At 40.6% G+C, this 16,377-nt stretch overlaps 1 protein-coding gene across 1 annotated transcript in view; it reads right to left on the reverse strand.

Moving 5' to 3' along the window:
- Positions 1 to 16,377, reverse strand: part of dnah7 (dynein, axonemal, heavy chain 7) — a 414,399-nt gene that overhangs the window by 379,786 nt on the left and 18,236 nt on the right. The window contains exons 2-5 of the mRNA XM_043692898.1: positions 14,838 to 14,897; positions 13,500 to 13,584; positions 11,934 to 12,090; positions 6,029 to 6,122 (exon numbers count right to left, since the gene is read on the reverse strand). Of these exons, the coding sequence (XP_043548833.1) occupies positions 6,029 to 6,122; positions 11,934 to 12,090; positions 13,500 to 13,584; positions 14,838 to 14,897 (396 nt within the window). The remainder of the gene's footprint in view (positions 1 to 6,028; positions 6,123 to 11,933; positions 12,091 to 13,499; positions 13,585 to 14,837; positions 14,898 to 16,377) is intronic.

Below are 16,377 nucleotides of genomic sequence, written 5' to 3' on the forward strand. Positions count from 1 at the left end.
GGTCAGGAGCTGGCTTTTGCCCGAAACGTCGATTTTACTGCTCCTCGGATGCTGCCTGAACTGCTGTGCTCTTCCAGCACCACTAATCCAGAATCTGGTTTCCAGCATCTGCAGTCATTGGTTTTACCTAGCTGAATCACCCTGTTGAAATCCAAACTGGGCAATACTGAGCAGGTTCATGGCCTCATTCCTGATGAAGGGCTCCTGCCAGAAACATCGATTTTCCTGCTCCTCGGGTGCTGCCTGACCCTAATCTTGAACTCTAATCTTGAATACTGCGTATGTTACTGCTGAGCTGATACTGCTGAATAGCACACATGATGATATCTTCCATCACTTTACTGATGATTGAGAGTAGCCTGATAGGGTAATAATTGGTTGGGTTGGATTTGTCCTGCTTTTTGTGTACAGGACATACCTGGGCAATTTTCCACATTGTCAGGTGGATGCCAGTGTTCTAACTGACTGCAACAGCTTGGCTCGATGAACAACAAGTTCTAGAGTACAAATCTGCAGTACTACTGCCAGAATGTTGTTGGGGCCCATAGCCTTTGCAGTATCCAGTGCCTTGAGGTATTTCGTGATATTACATGGAGTGAATCAAATTGGCTGATAACTGATGAATTTTTGATACTATCTACCAATTCATGTATGGCCTATATGCCTATATCCTGAATTTCATACATGGTAATACTCATTTTTGGAGTATATGGAATGTGTTTATAGCTTGACAAAAGAATCCTGACAAAGCATACCACTAGTATTGCTATGCCAATGTCACTGCATGAAATGGCTAACTTCACCTTTGCTCAAGTTATTGATAAACTTTAGTCTACCAGGGTAATTTGAAATAGACTGGGTATTTTTCAGTACTCAAAGTAGTGATCCTAGCATGTTCCAAAGTTTGCACGTTATACAGTTAGCAATATTCTGATCAGCATAGCCATTATCATTCCCATTACCATACTCAAACAGCCAGTGCTTGCAAAAGTCAGACATAACATCCAATATTAGCTGTGATTCTGCAATTGGGAGCACTTACTGAGTAATGGTAAGTGTGAGGAGAAGTACACTAACAATTAATTTAAGAATATAAGAATATTTTTGGGCGGCACGGTGGCACAGTGGTTAGCACTGCTGCCTCACAGCGCCAGAGACCCGGGTTCAATTCCTGCCTCAGGCGACTGACTGTGTGGAGTTTGCACGTTCTCCCCGTGTCTGCGTGGGTTTCCTCCGGGTGCTCCGGTTTCCTCCCACAGTCCAAAAGACCTGCAGGTCAGGTGAATTGGCCGTGCTAAATTGCCCATAGTGTTAGGTAAGGGGTAAATGTAGGGGTATGGGCTACGCTTTGGCGGGTCGGTGTGGACTTGTTGGGCCGAAGGGCCTGTTTCCACACTGTAATGTAATCTAATCTAATAAAATGGGTTTGCAGTATGGCTCATTTACATTTGCTGGAAACTGCATTTTATTTTGATAAAGATGCTGTATAATTATAAATGTTATTATTAACAAAGAAACTTCAAAGAAGCATATTCAGTCAGAGGTTCAGTATTCAGTAAGAGGAGATATTCCATGTGTTGGCGAAAAGATTGGGTGGAGCATTAGGTTAAAAGGAGCATCTAAAAGAAGAAGTAGTAAAGGGATTGGAGAAGGAATTTGAGAGTTTGGATCTTGTGAACTGAAGGTATACCCACCAATGAAGAGCCAAAGAAAGTCAGAGATGCATACAGAATTTCTCAGTCTGTTGTAGATCCAGAGGAGATTATAAAAAATGGGGAGCTTTGAGACACATAGAGAAATTTGAACACAAAGAGAAAAAATTTTAAAATAGAGCCATTTGAAGATTGGAAACAAATGTAAGTCAATGAAGACAGCAGTAGTACCTGAGAAAGACACCTTGAGGGTTGAGATATCGGCACCAGATTTGTGAATGAGATTAAATTTAATGGAGAGTGGAGATGGAAAATTACAAGGACATTATTGAAATTGTTGGTTTCAGCTCCAAATGGGCTTAGGCAGAGCCAGAAAAAGATCATAAAATTAAACAACCTTTGCAATCAAGGTATTCAACGTGGCATAAATTCAGCTTGGGTCAACCAAGGTAAACAGTACCTTTCAGTATGACAAAGTGGTCAGGATGGATGATGGAATTAATAGGAACAAAATCTCCCAACAGTGAGCAGTGAAAACCATGCAGAAGTAAAAGGACAAGAAACATAGGACAGAAAGAGAGCATAAGGTCCAAATGGGAAAATAAATCAGACTTAAAAATGTCTTTTGAGTGTTTACAGCCTCTAACCCTGTGAACATACAAACACTGGGCTGGATTTTGTCAACTCGCCTTCAAATTCTGGCATTGGTCCAGGAAAAGAGTTTTATTTAACAGGCAGACTATTGACCATGTTCAACCAGCCCATGCTTGAAAACATCAGCACATAATGTTCAAGAATGGATGTAATTCCACATCTAGCACGGTGGCTCAGTGGTTGGCATTGCTGCGTCACAGTGCCGGGACTCGGGTTCAATTCAGCCTCAGGCGACTATTTGCATGGAGTTTACATATTTTCACCGTGGGGTTTCCCCCAGGTGCTCTGGTTTCTTCTCACAGTCCAAAGATGTGCAGGTTAGATGGATTGGGCATGCTAAATTGCCCATAATGTCCAGGGAGGTGTAAACTAGGCAGATTAGCCATAGGAAATGCATGGACAGGGAGTGGGAATAGCCTGTTTCCACACTGTAGGGATTCTATAATCTAGATTATGCTAAGAAATTATACCACAACCAATTTAAAATTAATCAATCTGAGGATGACTCATTTACATGCACTTGAAGTTATGTCTAGTCACATGTTCAGCCCTGTCCTTTCCATACGAAAGTAAAATGACTGTGCACTACTCTATGTTAATTAAACTAAAACTTGGGGGATATCAGTTCAATGCATTCTTCATGGCATTGCTTTGACCAGTCAGTTTGACTGGTTTGAATATAAACAAACAAAAGCTTGCCTGTTAATATTCCTTGATGCATTCTTGATAGCACTCTACAGAGTTGATTTGCAACCAATCAGCACCCTATTCTAATGCACCCTATTATAATTTGTTGTTCCCTTTGAGATTTGGTATTCTTGCAAATCTGTTTTGCTGAGTGCAAGAATTGTGTTGTAAAGCAGAGGCTGACTCCCCCCTGAGAACTAAAATTGAAACACCCAAAGAGGAGCACTTCACACTGTAATCTTAAACAAAAAGTGAAAAATGGAGTAATTTGCTTCTCAGCGACTTCTAGCGATTAAATAAAATAAATCCCTGACACTCATTCAAAATCAACACGTAACAATTTATTCATCTACCTCTAACAGTGAGCAACTTACTAAACTAATAACAAACCAAATAAATCCCTTCTAACTACAAACTATTCCCGAATAAAGCAAGATTCTAATGGTATACTGTTCCAAAAGTGCCACTCATATACAAAAAAGTAGAATTTTGTCTCTCAAAACTACAACCTGGTCACGTGTCTTGCGGAATGTTCTATGCCTTCTCTGTTGATTCTTCTGTCAGGAATATTAACTAGCTGTGCCATTGGTATCTTTGTTATTTAGATTATGCTTTCTCTAAGACATAGATGAGGCTGTAAAAGCTGGCAATTCTTTCTTGAGAGCTGAGGGTCGTTAGCTTTGGTGAATAGCAGCTAACTCTAGGGTCTTTGTCCAACAGCCTCCTTCTTTTATACCCTTGATGACATATCAATATTTCTTACAATAGGATTGGTCCTATGTTGTCAAAACCATCAGATTTAAATTTAATAGGTTTTTGGTATCGAAGTGGGTGAAAGTGAGGACTGCAGATGCTGGAGATCAGAGTCTAGATTAGAGTGGTGCTAGAAAAGCACAGTAGGTCAGGCAGCATCCAAGGAGCAGGAAAACCGACATTCCGGGCAAAAGTCCTTAATCAGAAAGGTATTTAAGTGCCTGGTTCAAATTCATTGGCTAAATTCAAATGCCTGTTGTCTTGGTAAAAAACTGCTGTTTGGCCTGCTAACTATATGGCCTTTCGATACAAATGTTTCAGTTCGGGATCTCTGTGTACTTGTAAACTATAAAGCTGTTATTCATAGACATTCATTTTAAATCTCCAAGCACAGAAAAAGCACCATCTTTTAAAAGGAAAACACAATGTTTTCCCCATTTTACAATTTTACTATTTTGCAGAGACCAAATTCTAAATTGCTGTCTCCCAATCTACAATTACTCTACTCAACTTTGCAACAATTGCTTCAACAACATCTCTGTTTTCAGTAATCTTTTCAGAGTTAATTTTCAGTTCAGAAGAAAGGGGACAGAACGGTAGATTGGGGACTCTTTCAAGTGTGCCTTGCTGGTGATAAACTGTATGAGGGAAACTCAGTCAGAGTGCAACAATTGTTGAAGGACCCTAGAAGATTCAACACGGGATGGCAGAGGAAAAGTAGCATCCGCTGAGATCTAAGAATAAATTTGGAATCTCAGTGCTACATATCTTCCAGAAGGGTGGTGCACAGTAAAAGGATTTAGTCAGGCTTTCTTCATTGTATTAGTTGGTTAATGCAAAAGGACCTTTAATTTGATAGCTCAGTTGCCTGTTAATTAATATTTGATCTACATTTTAGTTTGCTCATTACAGCAAACTCTTAAAACTCTTAAATCTTGTCATTCAATTCTTTCTGATGGTTATTAGGAAATTTGTCTCCTTTTAAAGGTTATTGGTCTCTAAAGAAATCATAACAGTACTCTGTACTTACTTACATTATCGTCTGTAGAGATCACAAACTAGCTTCATGTCAACAAAATGAAAATATTCCAGTTGACAAATAGGCTCAATGGTCTATTGCTACCTTTATTGATAGATGGCACAGTCCACTGTACTCTGGCCCTGTAGTTAACTCCATGAATGAAGTAAATGTGTGACTGGCCTCATCTGTCTCATAACTAATTTGTTGTAAGACCTTTCGCTAAGGTATCAGTGACCTGGCTGACACAGATGTGGGCTGCGAATTGCAAGATTATGTATGTCAGTCACTAAGCCCTGCGAGGTCATATATAGAAAGAAACTGAGGACCATGGCAAGTTTGACAGTCAGAGGCAAAGGTGGCCATCTACTTTTCTTGGGAGGCTCTATTCCAAGATATTGCAGAGGTCTATTAGTACTTGTGGCAAGGCCTGAGCAATTTTTCCAGTGCTGTTCAGAAAGACTGAGGTAACATACCCTCAGAGAAGGTGCTGCCATTAAGGTATGGGCCTGTGTTTAATTTACCAATATATTACTGTGGAAATGGGAATTGCACTGTTAAAATATCTGCTCTATTCATTCTGGTGGCAGCTGTCACTCCACACCTAAGGTCCAATCAACTTTAGTATATGTTGGCTCCAGGTTAAAGGACATCTCTCAGATGGTAAGGTGAAATTATTCTAAAAGGTATCAATGACACTTGAATATTAATTGCTCAACATCACTGACCCATTAAAATCAGTTAGGGGAACTGTTCCTGGCAGAACATGCCTTTCACTTCAGATGATTTGATTCACTCTTTACATTGCTAATATCAGTTTCACTCAACAATTTCAATACATGGTGAGTTGCTGACGCAACACAAGACCAGTGTGCTTTTGGGAAACAGGGATTCCACACTTAAAAGATCCTTAACTGCCTTTTAAACCACCTCAAGTGGTTTTCTGCCAGACCAAGAGGGATTCAGAAGTCACCTCAGGGGAAGTGGAAAATAGGCAGCAATGTTTCAGGATTCCAAGCCAACATTTCCCACCCCTCTTGCTCTCAAAGTTGCCTCTATCAGGCTAGAAGAATTCTGCATAAAATAAATTTAAAAGGTAACTTAAAATAATTTTAAAAGTAACTTGTGATTTTAAGCCTGCTTTGAATTAAAATAAATTTAAAATTCTGTCTATTTTTCAATCATGTTTGTTAAATAGGAGTACAAAAATATCAAATCAGCAAGAAAATTAATAAATATTTTAAGTAACAATTGTTTTTCTCACAAGAATATCCTTCTCCACTGTTGAAGGACCTCCAGATGTTGAAGGTTCAGTCTCATCCAAAGAAGGGGGGCGTCTAGCTGCACAATCTTGTTGCCTGTGTTATTTAAGATGGTCAAAACACAAGTGAGTTAAGACATTGTAAATAAATATGAGAGATCTTTATATCTTTAAAATACACATACAGTAAAATTATACATTTAAATATTTAGCAAAAAGATGTGCACTAAAAAGAAGCATAACTCATAAGTCCTAAGGAGACATGGGCCTACCTGCCTCACAAGTAAAATTAGAATAAGGACCAAGCTTTTTTTTCTGGCACTTGAATTACTTCTTCCATGATACTATGCAAGATCAGAGTTCTAAAAAAGTATTGATAACTGATGATGAACTGCAAATTCACCCTGCATGGGCGCAAGGCAACTGAACGGTCAGAAAGTGTATTGCTCGATTCTTCCTCTCTGTTCATTCCAAATGGGAGCTGTGTAGCTACTGCTCAGGAGTTGCTGAGACATTATGGGCAATCAGCTAACTTGCAATGTAGTCAGAGTATAATGAATCAGGAGCCCAGGCTCCACTGCATCACCACTGTCAGTAAGGAACGCTGGGCATCTTAGGGATTTTGTAGGTCTCAAGCATCCATTCTAAATTGTGCTTAATGGTTTTGTTAGAGGAATTGCAGGCACAGCAATGCAGCTGATAACTAAGTGATCCAACCTTGCTACATTCAGGATTATGTGCATATTGCCCATTATCTATTTATAAAGGAATAAATACAATTATTGTTTTAATGCATAATATGCAAATCCCTTCTTTGCATTAGAACAAAACTCTTGTGATTCACCCAACAGTGAAAATAATCTCAAACTGTACAAATTGGTTGATAAAGTATTAAAATAATGTTTTAAGTTCAATGTTTGCTTGTACCTGGAATTAATAGTGTCCACTATGCCACCACTTAGTCAGAATTGTAAGTTATGATTAATGTGGGTGTTGTTGCAAGGCCAAATCTGTACAGAGAGTGTATATATTTATTATTCAAATGATTTGATGGCACTAACTTGATACAGGCATCTCAGGCTGGACACATTGGCAACCAATCTCAGCACTGATTTTGCAGTTCTTGCAAATCTGGGCTTTAGAGTAATGTGCTTCATCTCTCAGGATTTCTATTAACCTGCTTTACTACAAAAATTAACCATATTCCTTGATTCACTTGATTTTGCCAGAGCGGCGAGGAGTGAAGTGAGGGCTGCCGGGAAGGGTGAGTTTTCCCACATAGAAAGGGACTTACCTTGGGAGTGGGGCCTCCATTTTGCCAGAGCGGCGAGGAGAGAAGGAGGAGTGAAGCTGCCGGGAAGGTAAGGGCTTAATTTATATTTGGGCAGTGGTTAAACCCAAGATACTACACGTGTAGTAACTCCCTCCCGCCCACCCTCCTCCAACCGGAAGAAAAAGATCCTGTAAGGTAAGGCTTTTATTTCTTACCTTTCTTTTTCATTTATTTAAGTGCATCGTTTGGTTTTAGTTAGTTCATATAAAGCTAAGCTTACAATGGCAGGGGACTTCAGAGTCGTGGCATGTGACTCTTGCTTGATGTGGGAGCTTATGAATGTGTCTGAACTTGCAAGAAGTGCGTCCAGCTGCAGCTGTTGTTTGACTGCATGACAGCTCTGGAGCTGTGGATGGACTCACTGTGGAGCATCCGCGATGCTGAGGAGGTCATGGATAGCACGTTTAGTGAACTGGCCATACCGCAAGTTAGGAATGCTGAGGGAGACCAAAAGACAGAAAAAGAGTAGGATGGACTCACTGTGGAGCATCCGCGATGCTGAGGAGGTCATGGATAGCACGTTTAGTGAACTGGCCATACCGCAAGTTAGGAGACCAAAAGACAGAAAAAGAGTAGGAAGGCAGTGCAGGTGTCCCCTGCCGTCATCTCCCTCCAAATCAGGTATACCTTTTTGGATACTGTTGGGGGAGATGGCTCACCAGGGGAGGGCAGCAGTTGTCAAGATCATGGCAGCGTGGAGGGGACTGCTGTTCAGAAGGGCAGGAAAAAGACTTGTAGGGGATTTTATTGTGAGGGGAGTAGATAGGCAGTTCTGTGGCCGAAAACGGGACTCCCGGATGGTATGTTGCCTCCCAGGTGCTCGGGTCAGGGATGTCACTGATCAGCTGCAGGGCATTCTAAGAGGGGAGGGTGAACACCCAGTTGTCTTGGTGCATGTAGGCATCAACGATATAAGTAGAAAGCGAGATGAGGTCCTGAAAGAAGAATTCAGGGAGCTAGGAGAGAAGTTAAAGGGGAGGACCTCAAAGGTAGGGATCTCGGGATTAATACCAGTGCCACGTGCTAGCCAGTGTAGAAATGAAAAAATAGGCAGGATGAACATGTGGTGTAGAAGGGAGGCGTTCAGATTTGTTGGACATTGGGACCGGTTCTGGGGAAGGTGGGACTATTACAAAAGGGACAGTCTACCTCTGAACCAGACCAGAACCAATGTCCTTGGGGAAGCTTTTGCTACTGCTGTAGGGGAGGTTTTAAACTAATGTGGCAGGGGACTGGGGACCAGAAGAGAAAACAAGTAGGCAGCGAGGTGGAGACTGTAAGAATTATGAAGAATAGCACTAATAAAGGGAACAATAGGCAGAGAGCAGGTGAGTGCAAAAGAATTGGTGGCCTGAAATGCATCTACTTTAATGCAAGGAGTATCGTGTGTAAGGCAGATGAACGGGGGGGGGGGAGTAAAAGAGGGGGTGGAGTTGCATTGCTGGTCAGGGATGATATCACGGCTGTGCTAAAGGAGGACACTATGGCGGTCTTGGGTAGTGAGGCATTATGGGTGGAGCTGAGAAATAAGGGTGCAGTTACACTGTTGGAGCTGTACTACAGACCTCCCAACAGTGAATGTGAGGTAGAAGAACAAATAGGGAAACAGATTATGAATAGATGTAGAGGCAATAGGGTGATGGGAGATTTTAATTTTCCCAACATTGACTGGGAAACACTTAGCGTCAGAGGTCTGGATGGAGTAGAATTTGTACGAAGCTTGTAGGAGAGTTTTCTAGAGCAGTATGTCAATAGACTGACGAGGGAAGGGGCCATGTTGGACCTGGTACTGGAAAACGAGCCAGAACAAGTGGTAGAAGTTGCAGTAGGGATTCCTTTGGGAACAGTGACCACAATTTTGTAAGTTTTAGAATACTCGTAGATAAAGAAGAGAGTGGTCCTAAGGGAAGAGTGCTAAACTGCGCCAAGGCCAATTATATCAAAATTAGGCAGGAGCTCGGAAATGTGGATTGGACACAGCTATTTGAAGGGAAGTCCATATTTGAGATGTGGGAGGCTTTCAAAGATAGGTTAAAGATAATGCAAGATGGGCATGTCCCGTTGAAGGCAAAGGATAGTAAGGGCAAGATTCGTGAACCATGGATGACAGGAGAAATTGTACGACTAGCCAAGAGGAAAGGGGAAGCATACATAAGGTCTCGGCAGCTGAGAACAGAACGGGCCCTGGAGGAATATCGGAAGAGTAGGATAAGTCTTAAACAAGGAATCAAGCGTGCTAAAAGGGGTCATGAAATAGCTTTAGCTAGCAGAATTAAGGAAAATCCCAAAGCATTTTATTCTTATATAAGAAGCAAGCGGGTAATTAGAGGAAAGATTGGTCACTAAAAGATAATGAAGGAAGGCTGTGTGCCGAACCTGAGAGAATGGGTGAGATTCTGAATGATTACTCTGCATCAGTGTTCACTGAGGAGAGGAACATGATGAATCTTGAGATTAGAGATAAAAGTTTGATTAGTCTGGATCACGTTGACATAAGTAGGAAAGATGTGTTGGGTAGGCTAGAGGTTATTAAGGTGGACAAATCCCCAGGACCGGATGGGATCTATCTCAGGTTGCTGAGGGAGGCGAGAGAAGAAATAGCTCGGGCCCTGACAGATATCTTTGTGGCATCCTTAAATGCAGGTGAGGTGCCGGAGGACTGGAAGGTTGCTCATGTTGTCCCCCTGTACAAGAAGGGTAGTAGGGATATTCCGGGTAACTACAGACCAGTGAGCCTGATGTCAGTGGTGGGGAACTTGCTGGAGAGAATACTGAGAGATAGGATCTATTTATACTTGGAAAGGAATGAGCTTATCGGTGATGGGCAACATGGTTTTGTGCAGAAATGATCGTGCCTTACCAATTTGATAGAGTTCTTCGAGGAAGTGACCAAGTTGTTAGATGAAGGAAAGGCTGTTGATGTCATATACATGGACTTTAGTAAGGCATTTGATAAGGTTCCCCATTGTAGACTAATGGAGAAAGTGAAGTCAATGGTGTGCAGGGTGTTCTAGCTAGGTGGATAAAGAACTGGTTGAGCAACAGGAGACAGAGAGTAGTAGTTGAAGGGAGTTTCTCGAAATGGAGAAAGGTGACCAGTGGTGTTCCACAGGGGTCAGTATTGGGGCCACTGTTGTTTATAATACACACAAATGATCTGGAAGAGGCCACTGTTGGTATGATCAGCAAGTTTGCAGATGTCACAAAGATTGGTGGAGTGGCAGAAAGCATAAGGGACTGTCAGATAATACAGGAGGATATACATAGACTGGAGAGTTGGGCGGAAAAGTGGCAGATGGCTTTCAATCCAGACAAACGTGAGGTGATGCATTTAGGCAAGTCTAATTCTAGAGCGCATTATACAATGAATGGAAGAGCCTTGGGAAACGTTGATGCGCAGAGAGATCTGGGAGCACAGGTCCATTGTACCCTGAAGGTTGCTGCACAGGTGGATAGAGTGGTAAAGAAGGCATATAGTATGCTTGCCTTCATCGGATGGGATACTGAATATAAGAGCTGGCAAGTCATGTTAAAATTGTACAAGACATTGGTTTGGCCGCATTTAGAATACTGTGTACAGTTCTGGGCGCCACATTACCAAAAGGTTGTGGACGCTTTGGAGAGGGTGCAGAGAAGGTTTACGAGGATGTTGCCTGATATGGAAGGTGCGAGCTATGAAGAGAGGTTGAGTAGGTTAGGTTTATTTTCACTACAAAAAAGTAGATTGAGGGGGGACCTGATTGAGGTTTACAAAATCATGAAGGATTTTGGATAGAGACAAGCTTTTTCCAAGGGTGAAGGATTCAATAACGAGATGTCATGCTTTCAAAGTGAGAGGTGGAAAGTTTAAGGGGGATACACACGGTAAGTACTTCACACAGAGGGTGGTGGGCATTTGGAATGCGTTGCCAGCAGAGGTGGTAGAGGCAGGCATGGTTTATTTAAGATGCGTCTGGACAGATGCATGAGTAGGTGGGGAGCAGAGGGATACAGATGCTTAGGAATTGACCGACAGGTTTAGACAGTACATTTGGATCAGCTCAGACTTGGAGGGGCCAAAGGGCCTGTTCCTGGGCTGTAAATTTTCTTTGTTCTTTATTCTTTCTTCACTCTCCCAATTTTACTGGATTTCGCCTGTTATTTTTCTCAAGGTGGGGAAAGGATTACAGCAGGACTTATTTCATTCCAATTTTTGTGTTCTAAAGTTGTGAAGCCAGAGGGACTCTAGGAATAGTGTCCTGGAATAAATTATGTTTCCAACACATTTTCTCTTCTGCTAGGGAAACATATTGCCTATTGAGGATGTTTTTTGGAATTGAAGGTCAGGAAATCAAGAAACCTCCAGGGAGGAAAAGTCCAGGCCGGAAAAGGAAAAGAAACAGTAAAACATGGGAATGACAGCTCCAGTATATTCAGTTCGAAGTATTACTGTTTTTTTTACTAGTTTGTTTGAACTTGTGTCGAAAAATTGGGTAGCATGCTCAAACATTAGTCTTCTGTACCATTATGCCATGCAATACTAAAAACACATTTTACAAAAAGAATAAACATGTTATGAACAGAATATGTACTTACATTATAATATTAACAAGGGTACTTCTAAACTGCTCACGTTCCTTCTTTGAAGTGGCAAAACCATCAGAGCTTGAGCGAGTTCCTCCATTTGAGCTGACATCAGAAACCCCAGACTCCCAAGCTTTCCTTCGCTTGCGTTTTTGGGGAGGTGAACCCCCTATATTCAAGAAATTGTTCAGAATATTGTTTTCCTTTTTAAGTAGAGATAAACATCTGTCTTTGATCATTTCCATCAAGAGCTTAAAATTACAATAAAAGGTAGTTCCTTAAATTGCCATATTTCATAACTTTTTTTAAAAAATTACCCTTCAGCAACCTAACTGTTGACCATATGTTGGAACTGTTACAAATGAAAGGCACAAGGTGAAATTTAATGCCTCTCCTGGAGGAGGATTGGTGGTGGGGGTTAGTGCTGCAGTGTGGTCTGGGGTGAAAGAGTGTGTGAAGATACCCATTGCCTTCAAACCTCCCTCCAATTTAGACAGGTCAGGAAAAGTCAAGAACAACCTTTCTGCCCAGAGGTCAATTAACCAGTAGTACATAGGGGCAATGTCACACAGGCCTCCTGCCACAAAACCTCCAAAAGATAGGCCTAGGGTGGTAGTCTGTGCTCAATGGAGAAAACAGAGAAACTAGGAGCTCAGTTCTCTAGTGAGAACTGAGAAACTAGGAGCAAGACCCCGCTCAGTCCTTTAATTAGCACTTGCCCATTTTGCCAGATATCTCTGTCTGGAACCAGCCAAACCTGCTTAACTCAACTTTCTTGTTCAACTCTAGTGGTGACTCATGATGTAGGCCACACTGCAGTATCAGCTGTGGACATTGCTTTCAATGGTGCTGCAAGTACTCGGGAGATGCAGGCCCTCAAGCAGGTTTGGCATCCAACCTCCAGCAGGATTTTCAGGGGGAGTTCCAACACCCATCACCTGGAAGTCTGACATTGTTCAATTACGTGCCTGATTGGGATTAAATCTCATCGGGCCTCCCAGAAATGGTCAAGGAAGAGAGGTGTTTACTAGTTTTATAGCCAGGGGGTGATCATTCATTGGTTTTATTAAAATTCTCCCACTAATAAACAATATTTGTGTGATCGGAGATTTCAGGCAAAAATGGTCAACTTCAAATCTCCTAAGAGAAGACATTGGCCCATCATCTTCAGCTGCTTCATCAATCATTTCAGTATAAAGTCAGAAATGGGAATGGTTACTAATGACTGTACAGCCTTCAATCCATTATATTTAATTGTGTCTCATTTCTTCTGATTCCTTCTCGCCCTTCAACTGACAAGTTTAAAGCCAGTTCCAAAAGACCCACGGATGCATTGTGGTAACCAAACCAATGGTACAATCCCTTCTTAACCCAGGATTGACATCAGTGTAGCTTGGAGTGAAGGTGTCAAATGTTTATCAATTAAGTGAAAATGTGCAAAATTATCAAAGCTAACAGTCATTGACAAAATTGATGGAAACAATATGAAAATCTAATCCTCAAGAATGCTTTATGCATGTGATTCTCTATGAATTACAATACAATCTTGTTGCCATATTTCCAAGACATCAAACTTACTTGTTAAATTATTTTGCTCATTCTCATCCTCTGCTTGAAGGAAGAAAGAAGGCGAGGCTGATTGCCACAGTGGTTTGGACCGGCTCTAAAATGTTGTACAAACATATTGATAAAAACAGTGCTTGCTTTCTTTCAGACATGACTTTTTAATATGTATTGTACTTTGGGAAGTTATGAAATGTCAGCTAAGCACAAGGCTGCTAAAGTTCTCCAAAGCAATTACTTCCACAATAATTTCATTTTATTAATATCTTAATCAATGGTAAATTCATCATAGTCCTCCTTGACCATAGGCTGCTCTCTCATTAGACAGACATTTAACCTGAGGGTCATCACGCCTCAGATGAATAGAGCTTGAGAAGGAAGGTCCTTCATGGTAATCTCAGTTGGGACAGGAATTTAACCCATACTGTTGATGTCATTCTATACTGCAAACCAGCCAACTGAGCAAACCAACCTCCAAAGGCTATGTTACATTTAACAATTATACAATGTTTCAAAGTATTACTTAGAAAATTAGCATTATCTTCTGTTTCTACATTTAGCACCTATTATTCATATTTGTGATAATAGGATGTAGTAGCAGGATAAGTTGAATTATGTGTCTACCACTGTAAAATAATAGATTTTCAGGCTTACTGTGGATAACAAAATACACACAGAATATCTACATTGAAAGATTTTAATGTAGTTAGTGTTGAGTTATAATTACAGTTTCAGAATATGTTGAGTTTCTATCTTAATTTCTGTGAAAAAAAGACTCATATGTCTTACTGGAATACTACTAACCCTCAAGCTTTGATATCATGACAGAACATGTATCAGAGATACAATAGGGTATTAAGAATCAGTACAGATATACGAGACACAAAGAAGACACAGAGAATACCAAGAAATATCAGGTGGAATCAATGCAGTAGGAAAGAGGGTTAACATTTCAAGTCTGTGACTTTCATCAAAAACGTTCCCTCACAATAACTCTTAGATCTGAATTAGTTTCATAGTTGCTTTTGAACCATCATTGCAAATGATTATGTGATAGTATGATAAACAACTTCAAAGTGATCATCAGAACCTAAAATTTAAACCACTTCCTTAAAATCCCTCCATATATAACATCTATTGTTATTTGGGTGATAAATTTATTCTGTTTTATTCTTGTTGCCAATAGCCAACTATATAGTTATATTATTTGATTGTCTCAGGACATTGATGCACAATAATCAATATAAAGATTAGAAATACGACCCTATGATTCCAATTTATTCAAATAATTTGCTATAGTGCAGTATAGAATGTAAGTACATTGTGTTAGACTTCTATCTACAAATACATTACCGCAGGTAACTGGGGTAAAAATGAGACTGCACTCCTTGGCAGCTTTCCTTTATTCTGTGTCTGTAAAATGCAACAAAAATTTCAAATTATAAATATGAAACGACTGAATTTTATGTGTCACACTAATTAAAAATCAACTAATATGTTTTCATATACATTAGATGTAAAAGAAATTTTGAAATACGAAAAGTAAATGAAAGAGACAAGTCCGGAAAACAACCTCAATACCTGGAAACCCGAGGACTGATTCTAATGAACAATGACCTTTACTGGGAGGTCATGTTCAGTTTCAGATGGGCTAATCCAGTTTATGAAAATTCAACACTAATGAAAGTAAGAACAAAGAATCAAACGAAAGAGAGAACTTCACTTGAAACTTCCATATCCCCGGAATAACCTGACATGCTTCATTGTTCATCATTATTCTCAAGCATGATCCCTGTTATAGGAGGTGCAGCAAACACCTTGACACAGCAAGACCTAAAAAAATTGTAATGAGGCAAAAGTTAATCAGAGCACACTTGTACTTTGTCGAAAGGTGTCATTGAATTTGGCGCATCCAGTAAACAGGCAAATATGTATGGACCCTCATTTTAATGTTTCATTTGAAACTAATGGGCTGGGTTTTACAATTTCTGGCAATGGTTGTAAAGGAGTATATAAAATTGAGCAAAGCACAATCTCACTGCTTGTCTGTTTACCCCCAGTCTGTCTGAAAGTTTATGATATCTGGGGAAGTCATCAGGCTGCCTGACTGCCCTTAGGTCCATTGAAGCCATTAGGTAGTCAATTAAAGGGCCGATTAAGGGCCTCCCTCTGTAGCCGGTATTTTATCATAGGCAGGGCAGTGGAGGCAAACACCATGTGAAATCGCAGCAGATTTAGCTGTGGTGTCAGACAAGAGATTTCAGTTGCAGACGACCTGGACCAATCAGACACATTTCTGCCAAATACTATCTACTATTGTACATTAGCCTTAGAATCCTGAATCCCACCATTGTATTCCTGCAGAGACTCCAAAATCTGTTCTTACTTGGACTCCTCAACATAATGGATTTTCTGTAGTCTGAAAAGGTGCTAGTGCTCTTACTGGCACTGCACTTACTAGCATCTCTCCCAGGGTTGGCTTCGAGAAATTATTACTATTCCCAGCAACAAACTTAGTACAATAGCCTAGAAATTGATGGGCACTGTGTCAATTTTTAAAGTGCTAATAATTGCCTAAGTCTACTACATAAAGAACAGGAAGCATACATTCATTACAAACTGGAAGCGTGTGCCATATTGGTTTAGACAAGAAACCAATATCTAAAGCCAACAAGCTGAAATTTCAACTTAACGGCCCAAAGCAGTTTGAAGAACTTGCTGCAAAATTGGTTTCCTCTGAGGCAGGCTACTGCACTTGAGGAACATAGCTGGCAACAGATGATCCCAAACTTCAACAAATCAATTCCATCCAATTACCATCTAATCAGTCTACGTTTAATCATCAGCAAAGTGATGGAAGGTGTTGCTAAAAATTCATCGAGCAGTACTTATG

Source organism: Chiloscyllium plagiosum, chromosome 7 (genome assembly GCF_004010195.1).
Source record: "Chiloscyllium plagiosum isolate BGI_BamShark_2017 chromosome 7, ASM401019v2, whole genome shotgun sequence".
In the NCBI taxonomy this organism is placed as follows: domain Eukaryota; kingdom Metazoa; phylum Chordata; class Chondrichthyes; order Orectolobiformes; family Hemiscylliidae; genus Chiloscyllium; species Chiloscyllium plagiosum.